Source organism: Gallinula chloropus (genome assembly GCF_964237585.1).
Source record: "Gallinula chloropus genome assembly, chromosome: 1".
In the NCBI taxonomy this organism is placed as follows: domain Eukaryota; kingdom Metazoa; phylum Chordata; class Aves; order Gruiformes; family Rallidae; genus Gallinula; species Gallinula chloropus.
This window is the reverse complement of record NC_140085.1, coordinates 114,585,965-114,613,868: the sequence shown is the minus strand read 5'-3', so window position 1 is coordinate 114,613,868 and position 27,904 is coordinate 114,585,965. Positions and strand designations below refer to the sequence as shown.

Below are 27,904 nucleotides of genomic sequence, written 5' to 3'. Positions count from 1 at the left end.
CTTATAAAACCCCTCTCAGAGGCCTGAAATTGTCTGTGTTCCAGGCTCCACCTTTCAAAATGAGGGGTAGCCTTGGCGTAAGGATCACAGTGTCCTGTAACTGACTGTAATGTCTTTATGAGCTTTATCAAAACATTGGAAAGATGTGCACAGATGCGCTTATTTGTCACTCTTTGGCAAAAACCCATTCCAAATTGGGAATTGTTACCAAAATATTTCTCCAAGAAACAGTACAAACTACAAAAGATATTTTAATGGCATGAGAAATTATTTCTTCTACATACACAACACATATAAATTCTTACTGTAATAATAATTTTGAATTATTCCAGAGGCAAATGATGGGCACTTGATTTTTAACAGGCCTGATCTTAAAACACTAAGATCTGACTCTAAGCTTCCTGCTGGTAATAAGCAGACTTACTCTAATTACATAGTAAAATACTATTAGTGCCATTTAGTTTGAAAGACTTACCTTCACCTGACATAGTTGCTTTTGCTGCTGGTGATGCAACTCTTTTCAGACTAGCAGGACTTTCTGAGGAACCAGAATCCATGCTTTAGAAGAAAATAACGGTTATTTAAGAAATTAAATATCTTTAGAAAAAATACTACATTTCAAACTAAAAAATGCACATGCATCCATAAGCAATAAACTACATTTTAAAAGAAGAGACAGTAAATGTGCAAATTAAATTTTTTCTGTATGGTGGCCAGTCATAGTTACAGTTCAAGTAGCTACCTTAAATACAGGAGTTTCTGCCCCTCCTGTTCTGCCTCAGAAAAAAAAATAATCTAAAATCATTCTCATTTGTATTACTAATGTTACTATTGCCTTCACATTACACAGCAGATTTTGATTGATGATCCTCCAAGAGTGATGATAAGTGATTAATTTTTGAGGCATACCTTTTGATTTTGAAGAAAGATAAGCTATGATTTACGTAGCTGCAATTCATAAAATCCAATATACTTTTTTTTCTTTTTTAGTTGCAACTCACACAGATTGAGACCATTCACTAAACTGTAAATCTTTTGTTGTTGATGAATAACCCAAGGAGACCTGAGGTCAGTTTTCTCATTCATCACATGAAGTTCTAGTGTTGGAAGTCAAAACCTCCAGAAGAGTCATATTAAAATTAAAAAAAAGTAACATTTTTACAGAGTAGATTCTACACTTGAAAATTCCAGTGTGCAACTCTTCATGTTTTACTATTACAGTATAGAAGTAAATTGTGGTAAAAGCAAATAAAATACCTCGTTGACTTCCTAATGGGGCCTGAAATAAGCTTCACATACGATTTAGGAAACCACCCCTTTTGCCCTTGAACCTCTCCAAACCACCACATGTCTTGCTGCTCCAAAACTGTGATGATATCATTTTTGTTGAAGTTAAGGTGGTTGTCTTTTTTTGCTCTCCAAGGATACAAAGCCTGTGCTTGAAGCCCCTCCACTTTTTCACCCTATTGCAATTTAAAAAAAGAAAAGAGATAGGTCAGTCATGCATGTATAACCTCTCAAAGAAAGCTGCTTAATGAATTATATTCTTATGCTACTTACATAACAACAAAATACACACTCTCCCTCAACTGTATAAAGCAAGGTATGTCAATTCAACTTACAAACGAATAACAGAAATATTTACAGTCCTCCTACATTTCTCTCTGTTAACACATAATCAATACAATGCAAGATTAGCTGAGGTTTTGCTTAATAAGTTAAATAAAATTTTACAATTAAGATATACATATAATAAGCCTTTATGAAGCTATTTTGGTAGGAATTAAACTTTATGGAAAATGATGCTTTGCTGCAAGTTATTCATTGTACATTCAATTTTTATTTTGTTTCCTCTAAGATACTATGATATTTAGCATTTTCCAGAACATATTAGCTTACAAGAACAGTATGTTATTCAGTTGAGGAAAAGGCAATGCCTTAACAGATGGATGGAATTCATCTGATGTGAAGCTTTGCCATTGCTATTCCACTTAAGTACATAATGCATTTTGGAGTGAAGGTTATTGTCATGTGATTCAGAAAAGCCTCAAGGAAGTGACCCCAAACTGGCATCCTGCCAAAACATTAAGATCAGACCTCCAAAGCTTAAAAAAACCACCAGCACAGAGTAGCAGAACTGAAACTGCTTCATGTTGTATTCTGCCACAAATTTTGCAAATGGATGTAGACTACCCGTCCATTGCTTCAACCTGAAATACCTTACCCATCTCAGGGGACTGTTTTAATGCATGGCCAATGTTCACACCTCGCTTTCCAAACGTTTGTGCTGGGTCAGAAGATTTTTAATGAACACAGGTACTCACCTGACCCAAGACAGGAGAAGGAGATGATCCTGTAACAGTGGCAGGAGTGAAGGCTGATCGCTGCCGCAGCTGCCCTGCACTAGGAACAGTCAAAGACGGCTGAGCTGCCCAGGCATCCCAGTTATCAGTCTCTGGTTTCTCACTAGTGTTTGTTGGCCACCTGAAAAAAAGAGAACAACAAAATTCCTACCATTTTGAATTGAATAAAACCACTCATGCAAGAAGATGGGGGCAGGGGAAGGGGCAAGTCTACATTCTAGGCTAATTTCTTTTAACTGAATTCTCCATGAGCATCATAACTCTCAGGTGGAAGAAGTGCAACCAAACATTGGCTAAGTAATTTATCTTAGGCAAGCTCTAAATACAGTCATTTGCCCTTGCTACTTAAGACCAGCAGTTCCTGTATTTAGTTTTATTTCTTAGCTGTGCCCCAATACAACAGAATTCCCAGTAGTGCAGTCTGTATTATACACAGTGGAACGAAGTAACGTAAAAAAAACCCTTCACACCTGCACATCACTGACATTTCACATCCCTTTCCCTTATACATCTTTTTGTTCTTCCCATACAAATCCTTGCCTTTTTTCTGCCACTTAATATTCTTTTCTACTGACCTCTTTCAACTGTTTAGACTGTTATGCAGCCTCTTACTCTTTTTGTGTTCTTTCTTGTCCTTTAAAATGCCTATTAAATCTCAGAACCCACATCTCTTCTTCCAAATACCCACTTAAATGAACAAAATCCCCTGAACCCTAGGAGTGTAAATAAAACATCTATCATAAACCTAAGTTCACTTTGCCAGTTGCTTGTGCTATTAGTTGGAGTAATCAATTGCCCACAGGCCACAACCATCCCTAATCCTTATATCATGTCAAGGACAGTATTACTGGTATACATGCTCTGGGACTCACTTTGTATGGTATCGAATATTAATTTTTATGAGAAGCACGAAAGCATGCATTATCCACAGAGGGCAGAAACAACTTTGTCAAAAGTATGATTTAGTCAAAACAATAAAATACAGTATATGTCAGCCATATCCAGGAAGCTCAAGACTTAGTCTTACCCTCACCCTCCTCCCTTCAGAAAAAATGGCTGTAGCAAAAAAGAAAACGTTTAAATAACTGGAAAAGCTACTGTGACCTATTTGATGACAATTTTAATACAGAGCATATTATGTACTGTAATATTGATAAATTAAAGTCTAAATATCTTAGTGCAACCTGTATTACAAGATCAAAAGATAAGACAGTTATTTACCCAAACCCATTTACATGAGGTTGATAATACTGCACAAAGCATTAACCTGAGTTAACATCTAGGGATGGGCATATGTTCTACTTGCAGCACGCATTAATGTTGTGATAAAGAATTAATAAATCATCTTTCCATGTTAATTCTGTCATTGTTGTATTTTGCACAATCCAAGTCTGAACCTTCAATGAGGATTGGTGTCTACTAATTTTAGAGAAGTGAACACCTTGGGATTCTACCATGTCACCACCCTTACTTAGTAATGTCCCCTATTTGTGATGTGTCCTTCTGTATTGCTTGGGATGACGGGAGCACGGTTAAACTTCCACAGGGCTGCCATTTCAACTATTTACTATGGCACAATATTTTACTTCCAACAAGCTATTTTTAGTTAGCAATCTTGATGCCCTGTGTTAATTCCCACCACAGTCAAACTGACCAAAAAGGAGATAATTACTATTCAAACATACGTTGAACTGAAGTCTGCCCAGTTATTGGCAGTTGTAGTAGACTCTGTAGAAGCAGGAGTTCCTAATGATGTTGTGGTTTCATGCACAGAAACTTTTGGTGCAGCAGCCGCCTCAACTGCTGGCTTTACAGAAGCTGGAACCTCATTTTCAGGTATTTTCTCTGCATAATTTGCAGGGAACCATCCAGTTTTCCCCTTCAATTCTCCACCAAGCCACCCTGGTTCTCCAGTCTGGCTTTCATCCACCTGTAGATGCATTAAGTTAGAAAATTAAGAAACATAACCTACAAATGGATTTTTTTTACTTAAAACAATCCACCTCATCCACAGTAATTAACTTCCTCTAGTTACAAAGACATGACACCTTCGTTACAAATACAAGTTCCATCTAGGTAGAAGTTTGTTGTTATTTAATTTACCTTCAAAGGATTATGTTGGCAACTATTCCTTCTGTGGCATATTAATAGATTAGGGAACAGTTTGCAATGCAATACCACATTTTTTCTATCCAAGCCAAAATCTAAAGCATTTCTTGCTGATGGAGTAAGGAAGTTTTATTTCAGTCCTAATGCATAAGCCAAGCATGGGTTTTTAAACAGCTGGTAGGAAGTCTGTCGTAGTACAGCAGACTTGGGAGAAGCAAGTTCTACAGAAATCCTTACAATACTGATATTTCTGGTTTAACTAACACTGAATACAGCTTTTAAGAAGCTTTCTTGGATTTTTCTCTTGCAGAAAATACAAGAATCCACAGCATATTAAAAACAACACCCATCTAACAATGCAAAACAAATTCACAGATTTACTAACATATTTATACAAAACAATTCTGTGCTAAGGTTTCACACATGAATTAGTAGATCTCTGTTCTTTTCCCTCACTCTAATATCTTCATCAAGCCATAAAGTACTGGACAAAAATGGGCTATTTTTGCAGCTGTATTTTAATTCCTACTTATTATGATAATTGTGTTAAGCTACAACTTCGCAAAAGTCACACTTCCCTGTTAACTCTTATTAAACATTTCACACATTTGTTCTCCAAGCTCTACTGACAACCTACAGTCTTTATCTGCTATTTCAACAAAAGTGATCAGTTTAAATTATGAGACCTGCAGCTAACCACATTCAACAAGAATCACAGAAGAAAAGCAATTCACTATTATTACCCCTGGTGAACTGATGTGGTGGCTAAGTACTGCCAAGGCAATGTCAGTTGCATTCAGTATTAGTTTTGGTAAATTTGGTGTTCTAGCTATCTAGTCTCCTTGGCAAACCAGAAGAATCTGTTTTCAACCCTTACCTATAATTAGGGTTTGTACCTTACACATGCAAATACCAGCTCTGTGTGCAACAGACTGCTGTTCATAGCTGCAGGTTCCCCAACAGCAAAAAGAAGGAAAACCCACATGACCAACCTTACAGGAGTGGCTGGGTTTGGGCAAGTTTTTCTCTCATCTATTTAAGACAGTAGAGTTTCAAACTACAGGATAACACAGGAGCTGACTGTGGCAAGTAACAGTCAGAGAAGCTGGAATTTATACTTCTAAATCACCCCACACTATTTCCTAAAAATCCATTATCAACCTGAGAGATATGTTGATAATAGAATGCTTTATGAGCTCAGGAGTAACAAATAGTATCCTTTTCAGTCAAAGGATTTCAGTATATGGCATTTTATATACAGAAAGAACACGGAGTAGCAACTCAAGCTACAGCTTTACAGTTGGAAACACACCTGGGCGTTCTCCCTATCCATTTAAAAAATATAATCTCGTCAGCTGCTTGTTAGGAGGAAAAAAAAAAATTACAGGTAAAACAAATTATTTGTGGCAATGGTGCAAACTAGTCACTTTTGACCAAGGGTGGAACCATTCTTTCGCCTAGAAGTGACTGAAACAGAAGCAGCAAAGCTTCCGCCTCTGATAGTCCCTCAACTACCCATCTGAGCTGCTGATAGATTGCTTTGCATTAGGCTAGTCATCGGCTCTCTGCCTGCCTCCTATTCCAATCTGCACCCTACACTCCCCTTTTGGTGCAAACCAATCCATTGTTTCTGCTTTTGTTGGACACATCTTCTGTCTCAGTCCCTACCAACTCAAAGCAAACCCAGAAATAAATGGACCACATGCTTGACCGCTTCAATGTGATTTTACTGCAGTGCAGAGCAAAACTTCCACTGCAGCACTGAGTGGGGTTATTAAAGCAGCAGTATGAGTGATGGAAGGTCACAGCAGAGGGTGAATCTTGGACCAGGGAGGGAGAAATGGTTTATCAGAACCTGATGCAAAGTTGAAAAATCTAAACAGTAGTAACAGCCACATCATTTCTGTTCTCATTTGATGGGTTAGGTAGTAACTAGAATCACCAAGAAACAAAAAAATGAGGACTGAAAAGTCAAAAATCTGTTACAGTAATGTTCTGAGAAGGGCATCTTTGAAATGAATCCCAGTTGTACAGAAACCACTGTGACTTTTCAGACTGAAATGTTCTTTAAAAGCAGAGGAAAAAGAAAGCCCTACCAAAGGTTTTTAAAAACAACTGTTTAATGTCTCTTTAGAAGACAGTTTTAAGTTAAAATATTTCATAAAACCAGCCTATTAGGACAGCCAAATTTATGCTTATTTAGTCCAATTAGGTTTTCTATGTATACTCATGAAAAAGAACTTGGAAGGATAATACAACTCTAATCCATTAAAAAAACCCCAAGTTTCTCAGTTATTTATATAAATTATAATTTACACCTGTTTTTCTAGTACAGTACTAGAACTTTAAATAAATTAATTTGAACCTTCTTGAAACAAATTTGTTCTAATTTCCTTCTATTTTTACACCCACCACCCTCAAAGTCCCTACGACAAACTATCCCAGATGATTTCCAAAATACAACTAAACTCTGAAATCACACCTGAAGAGTGTGGGGGGTTGTTATTTTTTTATTTGCTTGACCGTACTTTACAGCCACAGCTTACAGCTACTCATTTCCAGTGCCTGAACATGAGTGACAAGGGTAACAGCAAGAGCAGCAAAAGCAACAGGTCCAGTTAGTACCTCTGTCAACAGAAGGACTGGCTTTGCAGTAGCCAAGCCCACTTGGACCTGGCGTGTGTATCAGCACAAGCAATGTGTGCACACACAAAGCCCAAAGCCCTGTTTTATGGTAGATACTCTCTCTACATAGGAAGCCAAACCTAATTCTCTCACTAAGAAGCATTACAAAGCTAAACGGCATACCGCCATCTGTTTTGTTCAACTACCTATTAAATGACCTTACTAATTCTATTGCGCTTGTGGGCTTTTGATCTAGATATTCTGATACTCCTGTTGTAACGTTACACATAAGCTCTGCAGGCCAGAGGCCATATGGTGGTAACGCCTACACAGGATCTAACACAACGGGGCCGTCTATCTGTCTAATACAAAAGAACATTCATTCTCTCACAGTCATTAACTAACAAAACCGATGAGAAGCTGTCATTGTGAATTTGGTTTAAACTTTCCATGGAAGCTTCTTTATGAACTTCCTGTTTAACTTATGTTCTCCTACTATCAGAACCACTATAGCTCAGTAATTCAATAATTCACCTGTAATTCATTGACTTATGCTTAAGTTTACTTAAATAAGCTGTATTATACAAAATATTATCAGGAACAACAAAATCAGTTCATTTACTCAAGTTGAAGCCTAAGAGCAGCAAATGCCATCAGGACTTGCTTTGTAAGAGAGCTATCCAAAGGAGAAGAATTCCATACACTGTATACATATATTCATACATATAACAGAAACTTCTTGAACAGGCAGAGCCCTGAAAGAGGCATGGCTTTCTTAGCTCAGAATATTTGTTGCCAGACAAATCTTGGATAAGTTACAGTTAGGACCATAAATCAATCTAGCTAACAGTGAAAGAAATGTAAAGAGCATAGAAAGGTAAAGAGCAGAGAAAGCAGAAATCCAAGTTAAAATAGCAGAATCCTGTAATTAAAAAGTAGAAGAATTAAAAAAGAATACAGCCCACGTGCCAGACACTTTTAAACCATTACACAAAATACATCCGTGCTACAGATAACTAACACGTACTGGAAAGTCAGGCAGAAGAAATCCCTCCTCAAATTTGCAAATACTTTTCCTTTCAGAATAAACCTTCTCCCTAATTTCCACCAAGACAGGGCTCAAGATTCATGCACAGTGTAAAAGTGCATTACACTGCTGTAAAAACTATTTACAAGCTATACATCTATTAAAGCCACCAGTCATTCTGACGTAATGAATTCTGCAGTCCTAGTTACATCCAGGCTTTAGGCCTGGTTCCCATGTATGCAGCCACTGGATTTGGGCTTCTGCTGGATTCTCTGCTTACGGCAGTGAAAGAGTTTGGGTGGAATCTTCTGTAGAGCTGTATGATTACTGAACATGCTTGCACGAGCCTGCACACACAAAGCCATTTATGGGGCTAAAATGGTGAGGGGCTAAATTTGCCTATGTTAGAACACAGTTATTCTAAGCAAGCCTTGTTTTGTTGCACACACTAAACTCCTAACTGCACTGGTCAGCTTAACTACAGAGTTGCATTTATGTTATAAATTAGACACGCTTTAACATGTAAGCTTGTAAATGATTGTTTTCCAAAACGTAACCAACTTGCACCTTTCAGAACCACAGGACATGACAAACACTGAAGGACAAAGAGTCTAGGAGTCCAAATGCCCATTATCAAAAGTAAGTTCTGGTCCATTGCACTTAAATTACTTTTGACAATGTGAGCTGGTTTGTGAATTTTACCTTAGGTGAATTCAAAAACAAGTAAACTACATGGTAACAAAAATCTGTATTTATGAAAATGAATAAATTGCGTAGACTTCCTAACAGCCATACAGCACACTTACCCATTCCCTTTTAACCTCCATCAGGAAAGCAATGATTTAAAGCAAGGCAGAATTATAACACATTTCAGAAAAGTGTCGTAGTTATATTAACTTTTCTAAGAGTAGCCCATTTAAGCAATTACTACAGAGCAGGAGATAAGTCCCACAAGAATCAGTCATCAAGTTTAATTATTGTTAAAATTAAATAAAGAAGACTGAGAGTAGTTACTCTACTTTTGTAGAGTAAATTAAAGTCCAAAAGTAACATATAGGAAGACTCAGATTGCAAAGTCTCTATGTAAAACATATGAAGTGGTCCTTAAAAATACCATATAATTTTGGCAAAAAAAAAAAGATACTTCCTTGCAAGTCTACCTGATAGTGATCACTCTTCCTCAAAGCGGGGAAAAAAAAAGAAAAAGCTTACTTATATGCCTAGGCTACAATCTATTTCCCAAGTAAGCAAGACAAGACAGAATTTTTTTCAATAGCCTAAGGAGACCCATGTACCTGTATCCTCTCTCATTTAATAGCTAACTGACCGTTTCTATTTCCTGACGCAGAACAAAATCACTTTGCATTGTTATTCAGAATAATAGGCAGGCCTCTTCTTGAGTTATTCAGTAGTACTACTAATCCAGGACTCACCTTTTATTTTCCAAAACCAGATTCTAACGTCACCAATACTTCAGTGTGACACAGCCAAATCAGTAAAAATCAAAACAACTAAACAAAGCAAAAGGCTGAGAGATGACGGCTCACCTCTCTAGAATACATGCTTTAAAAAAGAAGTCATCATTACAACTTATGAGAGGCTACAAAGTGTATTTTTTTTCCCCAAAATCCACTTTGTAAACTGCCAAGAATGCAACAGGTCTTAAAATCTGTTTTGTTGGGATAAAACACTATAATGGATACACTTTCTCACAGTGAACAAGGTATCATTTAATAGTTAAACTAGGAATTTCTGTTATGAAAAGATATATGCATGTTAAAATCATACTAACAATTTATTAATATTAGCCTACACATTTAATAACTGCACTCACTAATAAAAAAACTATAATTTTAGAGATAGAGACAAAAGCAGAATATTGCTTTGGAGTTTAACACAAGTTACAGGCTGACAATATCCCTGTATCTCAGTCTATTTAGAAAAAAAGAAAGGAAACTCCTGTGTATCAACACACCTGCAATCTAACTTTTAGGTTCTGAAGTTTTCTTTTTTTTTCTTTTTAGAAATTACATTTTACTACCTAACCATAAATTTATTTTAAAGAGGAATCTCACAAAAGAGTTAAGTAGAATAAAAAAAAAAAAACATCCAAAGAGTAAATCATTACACAAACAATTCCGAGTTGCAATCATACTAGATCATTATGTCAAAAACTGTCATCAGAAGAGTTGTATAAAAACTTTCCAGTATTGCTGAAGAATCACAACTGTACAAAGACACTGTTAATATCTGTTTGATCATGACAGAAGCGTAGCCATCCTGTAGCTTACCATAATTGTTTCACACAGTATTACACTGAACATCACCTCCTCCTAATGGAGCTAATTTTACAAATTAAAAATTTCACCCTGCTCTTGTACCATTCTTAAAAAAAGGTAAATTTCTCATTAGAAGCATACGTTATTTATCAAAACCAGTTTTAGATTCCTCACATAACAGCCACTCTCTCAATAGAAAATAACAATAATTTTACTCCCTAGGTGCCTTGCAGGACAAGAAGCTGAGATAGCTTCTATACAGCAATCCTTCCGAACACACTGACAGACACATGCAGCTCAGCATATTAAAACTGATACAATCTACTCAGAGATTATGTTTATTTAAACTTTACAACTTCTTCATAAACTTTAAACTGCCCCTTATTGTCTAAACTTACAATGAAGCTATCCATTATTATAATAGGGTTACTACATCATATCGCATTATTTCAGTATTCACTGAAATACTTTTTTCAAGTCTGTAAAAAAATCTTGCTATAGATAGTTTCAATCACACAAGTGCAAAAGCTCAAGTAATTTTTTTAAGTAATATTGCAATCCCTTCTTACCATGACTATGTCGCCAGGCTGAATAGTGATTTCATCGTGACTTCTTGATTCAAAAGGATACAGTGCTCTATAATACACTATTTTTACATCCTCCTGAGCAGAAATGGTTAGAGGAGCTTTTTCTGAGCAAAAGAAAAACAACACATACAGATTCAAAGAAAAAATATAATCAAACCAACACACATTATTTTTAAGTATTTGAAAAAACGAGAAGAAAGTGGAGACAAAAAATAACAAGCTTTACACTGCCTGTAGGGAGTATATTATCCCCCTTTATACACAGAGGAAATAAGAGGAGTAATTTAAAATACATTTTTTTCTACTTTATTCTCTAAAGACCATGAGAAATATTACTATTTTTTAACTTTATGCTCTGCTAAACACCATACTTTTAGGAATACCAGTGAAACTCAATAATTTGGAGTCAAAAGCTCAATCCATACGTGATTTACTTTAATAAGACTGGCGATCCAATCTTGAATATTCTTTTGTATTAAATGGAAAGACAAAACAGAAAATAATTGTTCAAGAAGCACATGCAACAACATCTCTTGATTTTTCTCCTCTACCTGCATTTGACCAAGGAGCCTGGACAGCTGGCTTGATTTGCTCTTGATGTGGTTGGAAAAGTTTGCTCAATTTCTCTTGCATTTCCTGTTTCCCCTTGTCCTCACTCTCTTTCTTCTTGGTTATTTCTTCCCTTTTTTGCTTTTCATCTTCCTGAATTTTTTTTGGCCACTGAAGTTCTTCTTCTGGTTGCACTCGATCAAGCCGCTGTTTATCCCGTTCCTGGATTCGCCTGTTGGACAATTAAGGTGGTTTCTTAAGTCAAACAAAAGTCAAACAAAAGACCATAAAAGATTAGTTGTCCTTGTGTGATCTATAATATAAAGTGTACTCTTTATGGCTTTTGCATACCCTGTAAGAGCTGTTAGTTTTATTTGGGTGAGTTATGAACCACTCCACAGGATCTTCTTACACAATGACTCCTAGAGGGCAGAGGAGAAACATTCAGAAAGACGTGCTACCACTCCATATGTATTCATAGAGAAAGAGGCTGTGGCTCTCAAAGACAAATGAGAGGATATCATTTCATGTAACCTTACACTTAAAAACTACCTTTAACTTTTTTATTTTAACACACATATCAATACTGCACCTTCACAGTATGATTCCACAGAATTTAGGAGCGTACAGGAGCGATAGCCTAGTTTTGTTTTGGAGCTGAATGCATGGTGGGAAAAACGATTCAACACGTATTTCTTGCCAGAGTTCTTCAGAGATTAGTAAATGCTAAACTTTACCTGATTTATGCAATCTCTTTTCCTCTACAATGACATGAAAATATTTACCTCTGTTCTTCTAATTATTGTATGAAACGTTACACAGGTATCTTAGTACAGTCTCTTACTCAGCTTACAATGGTCTGAAAAGTATAAGCTTGGTAACATTCGGTATCTTACACGTCCAGTCCCACCTCTTCCATCCAACATCATCTGAGTCTCAACTTGAGCATTCAAGAATATTTATGTATTTCCTTTCCATAGTTTTCCAAGGGATCTGTAAATCCTACATAGCTGCTTTAAGTGATGAACCATACAAAGAAAAAATAAAATAAATAAATTTCCCTTGGCTGAAAAACCAAAACTCCTCAGCACCCAAACCCTCAGACATAAGCCCTTCGCTACCATGTAACCATAAGGCTGCTTTTCAAAATCTCTTTCCAAGCAGTCTAATTCAAGCAATCCGAGTAGCCCATTAGATCAGCATCACAAGCTACCATTCCTTTTATTTGAGTGCAATTCCTTTTATTTAATCTAAGCCTGTAGGTATCAGCTACAATTATCACCAGAGATTTTCAATAATTAATTCTTTCTTCTCATAAAGTTTTCCCTGAAACCCAATAAGCAGCAAATTAGACACTGTAATTTATCTTTTCAGCTGTAAAACACAGGAGGAAGTCAAGAATGCTGACCAAATAAATTGATTCTGCTTATTTTTTCAAAACCACAAACATCATTAGATCATAGAATGGTCTGAATTGGAAGGAATCCCAAGGATCATAGAGTTCCAACCCCCTGCCACAGGCAGGGCCACCAACGTCCAGGCCTCACGCTACACAAGGTTGCCCAGGGCCCCATCCAACCTGGCCTTGAACACCTCCAGGGACAGGGCATCCACCACCTCTCTGGGCAGCCTGTTCCAGCACCTCACCACTCTTTCTGTAAAAAACTTCCCCCTAATATCTAATTTAAATCTTCCCTCCTTTAGCTTCAATCCATTCCTCCTTGTCCTGCCATTGTCTACTCGTTGATTCCCCTCCTGTTTGCATGCTCTCTTCAGGCTGCAAAGCAGTCCCCCAGCAGCCTTTTCTTCTCTAGGCTGAACAAGCCCAGCTCCCTCAGACTCTCTTCATATGGGAGGTGCTCCAGCCCTCTAATATCTTCATGGTCCTCCTCTGAACCCTCTCCAATAGTTCCACATCTTTCTTGTATTGGAGGCCCCAGATCTGGACACAGGACTCCAGATGGGGTCTCACGAGGGCAGAGTAGAGAGGCACAATCACCTCCCTGTCTCTGCTGGCCACCCCTCTTCTGATGGAGCCCAGGATACCATTGGCCTTGCGAGCTGCAAGAGCACACTGCTGGCTCATGTTAAGTTTCTCATCCACCATGACACCCAGGTCCTTCTCAGCAGGGCTGCTCTCAAGGAGCTCTTCTCCCAATCTGTATATACGCCTGAGATTCTTCCGTCCCAAGTGCAACACCTTACACTTGGCAGTGTTGAACTTCATTAGGTTCCCCCGGGCCCATCTTTCCAGCCTGTCAAGATCCCTCTGGATGGCTTCCTTTCCTTCTGTTGTGTCAACCACACCACTCAGCTTGGTGTCATCCGCAAAGTTGCTGAGGTTGCACTCAATTCCATCATCGATGTCATTGATAAAGATGTTAAAGAGCACTGGTCCCAAGACAGACCCTTGGGGGACACCGCTTGTCACCGGCCTCCACCTGGACATAGACCCATTGACCACCACCCTTTGTCTACGGTCTGTCAACCAGTTTCTTACCCACTGGATGGTCCACCCATCAAATCCCCATCTCTCCAATTTAGAGATAAGGATGTGATGGACTTGTGCAAGGCCTTTGACACAGTACCCCAAGTAGATTACATCAGTCGCCTTCCCTTTGTCTACTGATGCTGTCACTCCATCACAGATGGTCACCAGATTGGTGAGGCATGACCTTCCCTTGCTGAAGCCGTGCTGGCTGTCCCGGATCACCCGCTCATCCCTTGTGCTCCAACATGTCGTCCAGGATGATCTGTTCCATGATCTTCCCAGGCACAGAGGTGAGGCTCACCGGCCTGTAGTTCCCTGGGTCTTCCTTGCTCCCTTTCTTATAAATGGGAGTGACGTGACCTTTTTTCCAGTCCCCAGGGACCTCTCCTGACAGCCACGACTTTTCAAATACGATGCAGAGCAGCTCGGCAGCCACATCAGCAGCTCCTTCAAGACCCTGGGATGCATGTCATCCGGTCCCATGGACTTGTAGGCATTCAGTCTCATGAGGCAGTCTCGGACTTGCTCTGCCCTTACAGTGGGGATGGGTGGCGGGATTTACTCCCCCAGTTCCCACCTAGAGGTCCAGGGATGCAAGGTTCTGGGACTTGAGAATTATAAGAATCCTGGCTGCCAGAGAAGACTGAGGCAAGGAACTCATTCAGTACCTCAGCCTTCTCCACATCAGTTGCAGTCAATTCTCCTTTCTTATTTACCAAAGGGGGTATGCTTTCTTTGGCCTGTCTCTTCTGGCCAATGTACCTGTAAAATCCCTTCTTGTTGTTTTTAACACCCCTCATCAAGTTCAGTTCCATCTGTGCCTTGGCTTTCCTGATCCCATCTGTGCAAGCCTGAACAGCATCCCTGTATTCTTTCCAGGCAACACACCCTTGTTTCCACAGCTTGTACTTGCCTTTCTTTTCCGTCAGTTTGACCAGCAGGTGCTTGCCTAGCCATGCTGGTCTCCTGCCCCTCCTGCCCACTTTCTTATTCAGAGGGACAGAGAGCTCGTGAGCTCTCAGAAAGGCATCCTTAAAGAGTAGCCAACTTTCATCAACATTTCTGTCTCTAAGGACCACCTCCCAGAAGATCTTGGCCAACAATTCCTTAAACAGCCTAAAGTTTGCTCTCCTAAAGTTTAGGGTCCTGATCCCTCTCTTTGCCAGGCCCACATTCCTCGAGATCACAAACTCAACCAGGGCATGGTTGTTCCAGCCCAGGCTGTCTCCAATCTTAAGATAAGACGCAAGACAGCCAAATCAGGGAAAAAAAAAAAAAAAAAACAAACCCCAAAATAAACCCACACACCAAAAAACCCAACCCTGGAACTAAAACAAAAGCAACAACAGAAAAAGTGGCAGTCCTGATCCTCCTACTGAGAGGCAGGAGTAAAAATATCTGCAAGCCTCATACAGCACTCTTCAGAACCATTCAGAAAATTTCACATTCACAACTGTGAAAGTTAACAAGTCTTTCTCCTTCAGCACAGGAAAAGAACAAATATTCTCTGCTAGAAAAAATTTGCACCAGTAAAGATAACTCTAAAGGGCTGTAACAGATACACAGTGTGCTTTATTTTGTTCCATGACCCATTCCACCTCAATGCTTTCTTCATACTTACAAAATTAGTGACAAACACATGACAACAAGCTGGTCATTACAGTACTTGGCCTACTATATAGAACATACTTTGTTCAAGGGCAAGATGAATTCCTGGCCAAAAACTGGAGGGGTGTGGGGAGGGAGGAGGGGAAATTCCTTCAAGGGAAAAATCAACTTCCCAAACAGTAGGCTAGCACCAGAGGGCAAAAGTCGCATCTGTATCAATGTAAGTTTTGAGTTGACAAGAATATTTTCTGAGAGGTATCAAGGTACCTTGTATCTGCTTAAGATGGCAACTAATACATTGTAAGCACACAAAAATAATAATAATAATAAAAAGTAAATTTTTTCTCTCAGTGGAATTGCTGATACCATTTCAATATTCTACATCAGCCTACTGTGAGTAGAGGTTAAGACACTAGCATGAAGGGTATTACTTCCTCTTCAATGAAATGCCACTATATGTTTCAATGTAAAGTCACATAACAAGTTAATAAATTTGTTGTTCTGACATTCAGAGATTACAGTTCAGAGGTTATGTCCTTCAGGGCTGGACTCGATGATCTCTTGAGGTCCCTTCCAACCCCCACTATTCTGTGATTCTGTATCACAGAATAATAGAATGCCAGGTTGGAAGGGACTTCAAAGACCATCTGGTCCTTTTGGTCTCCCCCCCGCTTTATTTTTTTTTTTCCAGAAGCACAATCTAGACAAGATAGCCAAGCATGCTGTCCAGCTGAATCTTCAAAGTGTCCAATCTCTTCCCTGGAGATATTCTTCCAATGCTTGATTGATCTCATTGTAAATCTGTTCCTTGTGTGGAGTCGGAATCTCTCCAGGAGTAACTTGTATCCATTACTATTCATCTTTTCCAACATGACTCCTTATGAAAAGGGAGGTTCCATCTTCTTTGTAGCCACCCTCTAAGTACTGCAACATGGTGATGAAGTCTCTGCGAAGCCTTCTTTTCTCAAGGCTGAACAAACCCAGTTCTCTTGGCCTTTCCTCAGATGGCAGGCTACCCAGTCCTTTGGTCATCTTCACGGCCCTCCTCTGGACCCTCTCCAGCCTGTCCATGTCTTTCCTGTACAGTGGTGACCGAAACTGAATGCAGTATTGCAGGTGTGGCCTGACATATACAGAGTAGAGTGGGATAAGGATTTCTTTACCTCAGCCGGTGATGCCGTTGTTGATGCAACCCAGCATCCCGTTGGCAGTCTGCAGCACACTGGTCACTGGCACTGAGCTTGTCATCCACTAGGACCGCCAAGTCCTTTCCACAGAGCTGCTCCTCGGCTGGGTAGATCCCAGCCTTTGCTGCCCTCATAGATCACGTTTTACCAGGTGCAAGACCTTACACTTGTTCTCGCTGAACTTCACAAGGTTCTTGCTAGCTCACTCTTCCAGCCTATTTGGATCTTCCTGCAGGGTGGCTCTCCCTTCCAAAGCGTCTGCTTCCCAACTCAGTTTGGTATCATCAGCCAACTTCATCGGTGTACACTTGATCCCATCATCCAGATCACTTACAAAGATATTAAATAGTATGTTCATTTGCAAAGTATTCAGAGCCAATTACTCAGCAGTTACAGATACACTCAAGAGTTTGATTCTTTTTGACTTGAGTGGTGTCTTACCAGGTGAGTATAGGCAGGTGTGTTTTAGATGGGAAATTGAGTTTTAAATTATTTTTCTAGTAGAGTGATTAAGTCTTCCCATACTTATAAACCAAATTTGCTCTAACTGCTGCAGTGAGAATTGCAGATGAAAATATATCTGGGAGGTGGGAGAGGGGGCTGTGAGTCTGATTTCTTTTTTCTTTTCATAAAAGGCGCAGAATTTTCTTCTTTGATCATTATGGAAGCCAACACCACAAGTTGAAGACAAGGAAGGGAATATGAAGAGACAGAGGAGCTGAAGAAACACAAACTTGGGTATGAGCTCAATTTGGGGTTAGGAATAGAAAACTTGACAGTCTGCTCTTTTCCTTTCTTCAAGACTCCTGATGTGCTAATTATTGTGGAATATGACCTCTATTTTGGGACTTAGCTATACTTGCTTTTTTACTTTTTTAATTTCCTTTTTTCTCTCACCAACTACTTTACACCACTCCCAAACACCAAGAGTAAGGTCTATTAATTTTACTCAAGTGTATTTTCTTCCCCCCTCTCTGAACTGTATATTAGTGCTACAACTGTACAAACCTGCATGGAATTAGTCTGAAGATAATTAAGACTAATTAGCCATAAGAGGTCTTCAAAAATAGCTCTAATATCTCCAAACATGTATGTCTGGCTTTTAACTCAATTAAGTAAATTATGTGCACAATTCAGTGCCAAAAAAAAACCATTGTTAAGATGATTTTCAGTATAAAGTGACTGGTGTAATCCATTAAGCCAAAGGTTAAAGTGCACACAATTATGATCAAAAGATTCTTCTTTCTTTATTTGTTTACAATATAGCTATAAAAAGGTAGCATACTTTCACACTCACTATGGAGCAGTATCCATGCCATGAGGATTAGTCATTTATCTTATCCATTCTGGTGTTTGTTGCACATCAGTAAGACTGGCAAACTTCTCTGTAGCAACTATACCACTTATGATTATTTAGAAGGTTAAATATTTGGGCAGCGTGAAGTTTTTACATTACTGATAATATCTAAATGCTCAGCTAGCAAGAAAAGTCAGCTGTGAAGTTTTCCATGGCTGAAATTTTTCCTTTTCTAAAATCTGTGGTTTTTCTATTTCCAATTTCCTCAAAGGAAACAGGATATTTAATGTTCTGTAATTGATTATATTTAGTGTTCCTATACTTGCAGTACCTTAGCAGCCTTCTTGTTTTCAAGGACAGTTCCAACTTAACCATACTTGGTGTAGTTATTTCTTCATGGTAGAAAGCTGTTTTCTTAGAAAGTTTACTATTTCTGAAGCTGATCTTTAAGACATATGCTTTTGCAAAGGATTTAATCTTAATTGCTTTCTATGTATACTATTTCTGTTTAAAGATAGTGTTTGTACTGAGACCTTGTTTAGGTTTTGCCTGACACGTAAAGCCTGACGTGACTTAAACAACAGTTACACAGTTAATCAGTCCATGTAATGTTATAACCAATAATTTAAGACCCCTTTTTTCCAGGCTTTTGTTTTCATCTGTTTACATTAAGAGTACGTAGATCTTATAATTGCTAAAAATTAAATCAAACAGCTACTGATAAATGATGTCAGAAAAGAACTGGTTGCTATCTTATATGCCATTATCTTAAATAAATATATTGTAAATACATTTAGAAAACCAAATTTGAAAACATGTAGAAAAACAAAGTGCAGAGCAGAAAAACATTAGCTCTGTATTTTGTGTTAATATAAAAGACAGACATAGCTAGTCACACTTTTAAAGACCATTTCTAGGTGTAGAAGTACACTACACATTAGTAACGCTGCTGAGATCTGTGCGTTTTACAGAGTCATGGACAGATACAGAAGCTCATCTCCAGAGCACACTTCTCATTTAAGGATACATCAAGAGATCTCCCTAGTCTTAAGAGGGATCATTATGCACCAAAATGAAACTTGGTCTAGGTCTTGAGTATTCTTGCCATTTAGTGATATGTTATTGGAGATCATATTATGGTCATGAAAATGCCAAGTTTTATTTTATTTATTTGCAAAATGCTTTGCCCTCTAATATCTCTACAGAAAGGGCTTGAATTAGAGCAGTTTGTTACCTTTGAGCTTCCTTTTGCTTTTCAAGTTCTACCGTCTTCCTTTCTTGTTCCTTCTGTTTCAGCCTCTCAGCTTCCAAGGTCTTTTGCTTCTGTAGCTGCTGTTTGTTATGTATTTCTCTCAGCTCCTAGAGAAAAAAGTAAATATGTGTAAACATATACTATGTGAATCATAACTAATGGCCCCACATACTTCATTGTGAAGTAGCAAAACTTGCAAATGGTTGGATATCTCTGTTCAAATTTACTGCACTGCCAAATGCATTGGCAGACATTTAAGGTAGATTTCAAAGGTCTGTAAAACCACGTTTTCCCCCTTTTTACTCATAACTTGAAATGTTAGAAGTTTAACGAGAAAGCCATTTTTAAACATCACTAAAAAGTCATAGGTTTGAAAAAGCTTAATCCAAAAAGCACTTATGTTTTATTTTAAGGTGCTTGCTTATTTGTTGAATTATTACATTCCATATAAAAACCTGCCTTCTGAGATGCTCATAACATAGCAACTGATTCAGTTAATCAGACTTATTTTGAACTGAACAGTGATTCACTAAAGAATCTTAGGACTGTTTTATACCCAGGAGATTGAATTCCTTAAGTCAAGTCTTTAGGATGAATCATGGCACAGAAAATTCATCCATATACAAGTCAGGTTTTTTTCAAATTAACTAGAAAGACATTGTAACTTTTGGAACATAAATAATAATAAAATTATCTCTTCCTCAAGATTACTTTTCCACATTAACACTTATTAACTCGATTACAAATTTTATCCTGAATCTCTTTGCATAACAGAATTTTCCACCTGAATGCCTCAGTATTACAAAGAATAAAAGGATAACTTTACCTAAGACAACTGAAGTATTTCACTGAACATGTCACTTCAAAAATGCTTATGTTTTAATGAAGATACAGTGCAGACAAAAATATGTAGAAAAAGTTTGTAGCAGGAAATTGTTTCTGTATCTTAGTAATGTCTGCTTTTATTGAAATATGTTGGCTAACATCATGCACATTAATTTTATTTATGTACCCTTAAAAGGTTTATCTTATTTCATTCAGGATTTGAAAGAGTTAATCTTCAAAGTATTTGGATAGTTTTTGAGGAATTCAAAATCTACAAATTAGCCAGATGAAAACTTCCTGCGACTATCATGCACTGACCAAAACATAGAAAATTGATTAAAACAAAAAAACCCACCCAACAAATATCAAGTGATTCAAAGGGCCAAAATGAGAACAGTTTCAGAAAGTTAATTTCACAACATTAGTAACTTCTCAGCTATAGTTTCATAATAGCTGAAATAGTAGCTTATTTACAGATTGTATTTGCACTGTGTCTAAAAAAATTAAGTTATTGAAAGTAATACATGCTTTAGTGCTGAATGACTGCACAGCGTGACCTCAAATTTTAAAATGTCAAAATAACTACATTATGAAGGAGAGCGGTGCATCACCTTGGCAAGGTATTAAAAACAGCTTCTGATATATGTATGGAATTTTAAAAGAAGATGAACTTCCTGTCCTACCTCTCAGTTTCATTTCATTAATGATCCTTGGTTTTAAATTCAGTGAAAATGGAATTTAATGTCATTAAAGAGATAATCAGTTTTCATACAAGTTTTAATTAAAGCTCAGCTAAGGCATGAAACTCCCTGAAATTCAGAGATAATTTGGGCAACACCACATTTTATGATCATCGTTATTTTCCATCATAACATTAAAGCTTAGTAGATAGTTAGGATCTAGGATGGATATTACAGAATGTAAACTAAACAACTCTTGCAAAATCACCAGAATTATTCAGGCTGAATTTTGCCTTTGTGACGATTTTTAAACCCTGAATGCCCATGGTATAAACCTTCATGCATGGCCTGAGTAGAAAAATGAGAAAATAAATGGATCGGGAGATTGTAGTGAAGACACAGTTGGTCAAGTGCATCTGGAGCTAGAGATGGCCTCTAACCATAAACATACATAAACATGTAGAAGTGCTAACTAGAGTGAACAGTCGTTTGAATTAATAACATACAGTTATTGAAGATTCTTTAATGTTGTTACACTTGTACTATATTGAGGTACAAAGGATTTGAGCCTTGCTTCAAATTAACTTCTCTACACGATTACCTGAATCAAAAGATATGTACAAGTGCAAAGGACAAATATGCAGCCATGAGAACATCAGCAGCAGAGCTATTTACCCATCTGAAAGGATGTAGATTAGAATATGGCATAGTTGAAAGCAGTTCTCCACCTGGCCAACAGCACTAGAATTTTTTTTAGATTGCAGAAAGCCATCAAACTAAGTGTCTATATAGCTTTTGAAGCTCAAAATACTATTTCTGTGAAGTTATCAAACACCTTGACTAGTATTCATGATTTTCAACAAGCTGTTTCTCTGCCCTGGGTAAAGAGACTGATATCCAAAGCACAGGTTTCTCTTACATTTAGTTCAGCCTTAGCAAATGCTTCTGTTCAACAAAGAACAGAATCACAGAACGGCTGGTGCTGGAAGGGACTGCAGAGACCATCTAGTTTCAAGCCCCCACCACGAGCAGAAATCTGATGTTATTCTGCTTTCCTTCACATTCACCTCCCCTCCTGTCACTTAACTTTGTAGGCTAAGCAGCTCAAGATTCTGAGCCCTGGTTGGTGAGAACTCCTCTTGCTATTGAGCGGAGATATGGGATAGTCATGTACTTCTGTTAAGGCAACACAGAAGGTAACATGTTGTTACTTGCAAACTAATTTTAAGTGATTTAGACAGCAGTGCTTTCCAGGTTTGTCTTCCCCTTTGCATCTTTATTCCAAACTCTGGTGTGTTTCAGCAGTTAAGTAGAAATAAATCACTAAGCCAAGAGGAACTAAAATTCTTGAAGAGTACGAAGGCTATCACAGTTAAACAAAAAAGCCCAATAAATCTCTAAATCTTCAAGTGAGACAACCCAGATGCTAGTATCTGAGCTTAGATTACTTTCTAACAAGAAATTCGTAAACTGGAAAGAATGATTCAGTTCATCTACATAGGCAGAATCAGGAATCTACCTCTAACTCTGAATAAACATATTTTTGCTCCTTCAGAACAACTTCCTAAGCACATAAAATCAAGTTACAACTTACAAGAGATCTGTGCACCAAACATGATTTACTTCTACTAGATGCCCAACTATAGGGTTAGCCCAACATTTTATTTTTATTAGAGTTGAGACATCAAGTTTATCTCACCACTAAATGCATGATATATGCCACTTTTTCTGCCAAGTAGGAAACTGGGGAAGTTGTAGCTATGAGGTGTGACTCCATGTTTGTCTGGAGCAAGTGGTTTCTCATAGTAAAGTACATATAGTGGGATCATTAACTGCTGCACTTCAAGAGTTAAGTGCACTACAGCAGTTAAAGTGCCAACTCTGGTCCAAATTGTTTTGTTTGCTTATTTTGGCATTTTATCCATATGTTCAGCTAAATTAAGACGGTAAGGGGCATTTTAATAATTATTTAAATTTCCCATAAACATTTTAACACATTATTCCCTCTCAGCTGATGTGCTATTTCAGTATTTTGTGAAGAGATTTTTCTGTGACACAGCTGTTAACAGTTAAGAAAAATCCAACCTAGCTTATACTCATAGCACTGGATGGAATATTTTTGGAGACAGGAAAAAATACAATATATATCCTTCTTTGCACTAGCTGCAAAGATTTGATCAGGATCTCATGCAACAGGTACATGCTCTGTTGCTTTGCCACACACCAGTGGGAGGATGGGGAAGAAAGAATCAGCATCTCCCACAGTGTTACAGAACACCAGTAGAACAAAATTATAGTAACACTTCAACAGTCAACAGAATGAAACAGTTGCCAGCTGAATATTCAGCACAGCCCTACACTTATCTTTTACAAACACAAGCAACTGAAAAGCTGTACATTTACAAATTGTATATTGTAACTCCAAAGACATAATGATGCTTTCCTCTGTCTGATGTGCAGGACAAAGCATGTCTTACCTTAAAAGCAGAGAGAAACTGCTACCTTTCCACTTAATGCACAAACAGACTAACAAGTATAATTTCGAGATGTTACAATAGCCACATTTAGGTACCCACATAATATCAAATATAAATTATGAGTTTCATACAGCAGAGTAATATTCACTATATACAGACAAGTCACATTGCTATGAAAACCTTAACATTAGAAATGCAGTTGTTTAAAGCCCAAATTTTGCCTTTTGACACAAAGGCAACAGAACTCAAGATACTCCAAGGATTACAATACAAGGTTTCCATCAAATCTTTTCCCCTTGAGACAAACCAGAGCATTTCATCCCAGAGGAAAGAACCCTACAGTTCTGTGCTCACCAGGGCTTTCCCACAGCAATACTTTTCTACCCATTCCCCAGCCCTCAAAGCACCTGCGCTTTGTCCTGGACAGAGACCGTTCCTCCTTTCATCCCATATTATAGCTATGGGTGATATGACAAAAGGAACGTACTTCTATCTCTCTCATCCCAAATTACAGTGTTGCCTAGGAATACTTAACATAGAAGTGCTTTCTTTTTTAAAAAAAATCTGAATATCATGACCAAAGCAGGCAATGAACTTAAAGTTTTGGATAAGCAAAAGACAAAAGTTACTAACTAGTACCTTGCCCAGGTTGCAATTAAAGGCACAGTCCTCACCTAGGCAGTAAGGATTGGATAAAGAATCAACTCTTCTCTTTGGTTATGTTTTAGTGCTAGCACCTCTTATTAAATACTAACTTAGTTAAACACTGCACACTCATCTGTTTATGGTAAAGTGAAGCACATAACTGGAGGAGGTTCATCACTCAGATTGAGATAGTTGTGTACTGCCTGAGTATGGCATGGAGACCTTTAGAAAGGAGTCTAAGTAGTTGACGCAGCCCAGGAGAACTGCCAGGCACTGCAGCATTGCATCTTCCATTGCCACTGACTGGAAGAAAGAAATGCTCAAATGTAAACAGGCATTCATATGCAAGACTTGTCCAGTGCACACTGACTAGACAGGGACTGACAACAACCCGAACACAACACAAAATGTAAAACGTTTTTAAAGAACTTGAATCTACTTGTTGATTGCTTTCTCCAGGCAGTGAGAAGTACTCCTCAGCAAGACTAAAGTAATTCAGGAAAGCTAATTGACTTGTCTTCTCCTGTGCAGTAACACAGATAAGCTCTAAATACTTGATTTTTCTATGCTATACAAACTGATTATTGGGTCTTTTGAGAGGAGAATCATATTAAGAATTATTTTACTGCTTTGTTTCACACTGAACGTATAAATAGTCTGTACATTCAGTAAATTAGTAGGATTATACATACACAATCAGGAAACCTAATATAAAGCTTCTATTCTAGAAATTATTTTATAAAGTAGAGAAAATACACAAAAGCCTAAGTTACATTCTACTAATGCCTAGTTACATTCTACTAATAACTGTATAAATTTTAATTATTAGATTTCTAGGCTAAAATTTTTAAAGAGTAATGAAAGTTAGACTCCTTCAACCATAATTCAGAGGTTGAAAGGGGCCCAACTTTTAGCCTTGTTACAAACACAGTCACTCTACAGCCAAACACAGCACAATCCACAAAACTATTATCGCCTCTGATAAAATGATTCAAATCTGATTTAAAAGGGTTTCTGGCCAGGTGCAGGCTGAGACACTTACTTCTCTGCCAAGTTAGTACTAACAGTTCCTTGAAACCATATGGTTCTACTTACAGATACTTGATAAAGATACTTGAAACTCTCCCTTCTGAAAGGAGTAACATCTTATACTAGGAAAGTTTTTCAAAAGGAACCAAACCCTGTGAGTGTTTCCAACTATTGAGCTGTTAACGTGAAAAAAAAACAGCTGAAGTACTTCAGCTCCAAAAGACTACTCAAAAGAAAGTTAAAATCGTTTCTTCTGGAGGGATGAAAAAGGTCCAGTGGAAAAAAAAAATATTTATCTCCCTAGTTATTCACATATACTATTAAGTCATGAAGTAAAAATGAGGTAATTTGACACTTGTTTTAAGTATTTACTTATTGTAGAAGGAGGCAAATGGATGTAACCCACTGTATACTACTATGGTGTTGACAAGTTGACATATTAACCTAGAATATTTTGGAACTTTAGGTAAATCTTATGGTCTCCTCAATGGAAAGGCACACTAGCTACTAGTTAAATTGTTATGGTTAAATCCCTTTATCTTGTACCATTGCAGCATATTTCTGTATTTGCTATCAGTAGATCATGTGTAGCCTATTTCTAGAGAATTAATCAGAAATGGAGTTCTGCAAACTTTAAGGATATATTCCCATAGGAGATACTGCAACCAGTATTCAGCCACTAAGGAATAAATCTCAACAATGATGACAAAACTTTATAATTTAATGTTGCTGTCAACTTCACTGCTTCTAAGCATTTCATCAGAACTAGTTTGCCATGTGCCTTGCACTTAAGAGTGTAGTAGACCACCCATCTACAATTTTGGTTTTGGTTTTGTTGCAGTTTTGTGAGGCTGTGCTGCCGGGACGGTTTCTTTAAGCAGGAGTTAGAGTTTTCTGCCAGCCTAAACTATAAACAACGAGCATTTCAAGGCCAAAGTCGCAGCCCCAGAGACAGTCAAAGCGCCTCTGAGAATCACATACAGGAGAAAACAACCCAGAAGCAGCTGCATTTTGCCACCGGAGAAGGGAGCGAGAAGATGTAACGAGCTGTGCAGATACCAAGGCCGGAGAAGGGCGGGGGAGGAGGCGGCCCAGGTGCCAGAGAGAAAGATGCCCCTGCAGCCCATGGAGAAACCCATGGAAAAGGCCCAGACCCCACCTGCAGCCTGTGGAGGGGCTCCACGCTGGATGGAGCAGGTGGAGGCATAGAGGAGATGCTGTGACCCTACATTGGGATAAGCCCCTGCCAGCACTTGCAGCCATGAGGAGAATCAGAGACACAGAGATGAGAGAGAGATATTTCCACCGGAACAGGTTTGCTGGGGGGAGGCTTGGAATCCTGTAGAGGACTGGGACTGAGAGACATTGTGATAAAGAAATAAAGCCCTGCGGGAAAGGACTTACATTGGAGAAGTTTGTGGAGGACTGTCTCCTCTGGATGAGACCCCACGGTGCAGCAGGGGGAGGGTGTGGAATGAATGCCTCCCACCCCCTCCACCGCCCCCGGCCAAGAAGGAAACCAACTTGCACGGGACTGACCGAAGCCCCCATCTCCCAGTCCCTGCCCCCCTGTACTGTGATCAGGGGGAAGAAGGGAGTGAAATCATGACTAGAGTGCTAGTCTAGAGTGCAAGTCTGCTAAGAATAGAGTGGTGGGGGGAAAGTGTTTCGTGTTTTTTTGGTTGCGTTTGTTTTAAGATCTGGTCGTGCTCCCAACTCCAGTGTTTCACTGTTCTTTGTAGTGTAGTGTAATAAAGTAGAGTAGTTTCTTTCTTCTTCACTTTGTGTTGAGTCTGTTTTGCCCATGTCATTGCTGACAGAATGATCCCTCCCTGTCCTTATTTTGAATCCCGAGCCTCTTAAATATTTTCTCCCCAGTCCAACTAAGAAGGGGAGTAATAGACTGACTTTGGTGGGCGTCTGGCCTCCAGCCAGGGCTAAACCACCAGTTTTCTACTCAGTCAAAATGGTTAAAGACACACATTCCTGTTACTCCCTCTCCTTGTAGGAACTAAGTGTAGAACGTTGTAAGATGGCAATTGCCTTAAAACTATTTATATATACTTTTTAATTTCTTTATCCTGGGAGCTCTCACCATTCCTCTTCTCATCCAGAAGTTAGCTGTATTACAGATTACAAGGCAAGCACCAATGCCACTCCATCACTTCTACAGCTTTTGTTCTCTGACAAGACAGTGTCAGGTATGGTGCTGCTGTCCTAACGGACACCCCATCAACCTGCATCTCAGTTATTAGAGCACAAAGAAGAGATTATCATAAAAGCAGCCTATCAGTTTTAGCCTACAACATAATCAAGGCTGCTTCTAAATTAAAAATGGAGTTTTAAAATTGTTTCATTTAAAAAAAAATTAAAAACCACTCAATTTTGCATCTTCACATATTTCCCCTTAGTTTACAAGATAAGCACTTAGAGCCAATATGTGGGGATTTTTGATATATTACTGGAAAAGGTTTCACATTTAAACGTGAGCATTACACAGTTGGCTGATAATTATACAAATTGCAAGGAATTGTAGCACCAAATGAGCCTGCTGTATTTATCCACCCAGCTACTAATAAGTAAATAAGAAGTTATTCTTTTAATTAGGGAAGCTATTAATATAGCAATTATAAGACTTTTTCTAACTATTTCAAATGTAACAGCCATCTTTCCAGTGGCAGTACCTAAAAACTGCCACAGGTTTTTGAATGCTTACTTAAAAGTATCTGAGAATTACACAAGTTTCTAGACTACTTTCTTAGGAGCAACATTATTACCTAACATATAGGTGTGTTCTGCCTTGGTTTAAGATCAGAACTTCCACTTTGCACAAACCCAAATAAAAGCAGGAGGCTCGGGAAAGCATTCACTAGC

General features: G+C 38.3%; 1 protein-coding gene across 3 annotated transcripts in view; it reads right to left on the bottom strand.

The window, feature by feature from the left end:
- Nucleotides 1-27,904, bottom strand: part of ITSN1 (intersectin 1) — a gene marked incomplete at both ends in the record, with an annotated part of 104,641 nt that overhangs the window by 41,399 nt on the left and 35,338 nt on the right. For 2 of the 3 annotated variants that reach the window (XM_084276287.1, XM_084276288.1), the window contains 7 exons: nt 476-558; nt 1,258-1,463; nt 2,325-2,484; nt 4,049-4,293; nt 10,973-11,094; nt 11,542-11,771; nt 19,357-19,481. In XM_084276287.1, coding sequence (XP_084132413.1) covers nt 476-558; nt 1,258-1,463; nt 2,325-2,484; nt 4,049-4,293; nt 10,973-11,094; nt 11,542-11,771; nt 19,357-19,481 — 1,171 coding nt within the window. Of the gene's footprint in view, nt 1-475; nt 559-1,257; nt 1,464-2,324; nt 2,485-4,048; nt 4,294-8,930; nt 8,946-10,972; nt 11,095-11,541; nt 11,772-19,356; nt 19,482-27,904 lie in introns of all 3 variants that reach the window. The other variant, XM_084276289.1, reaches the window with a different exon arrangement.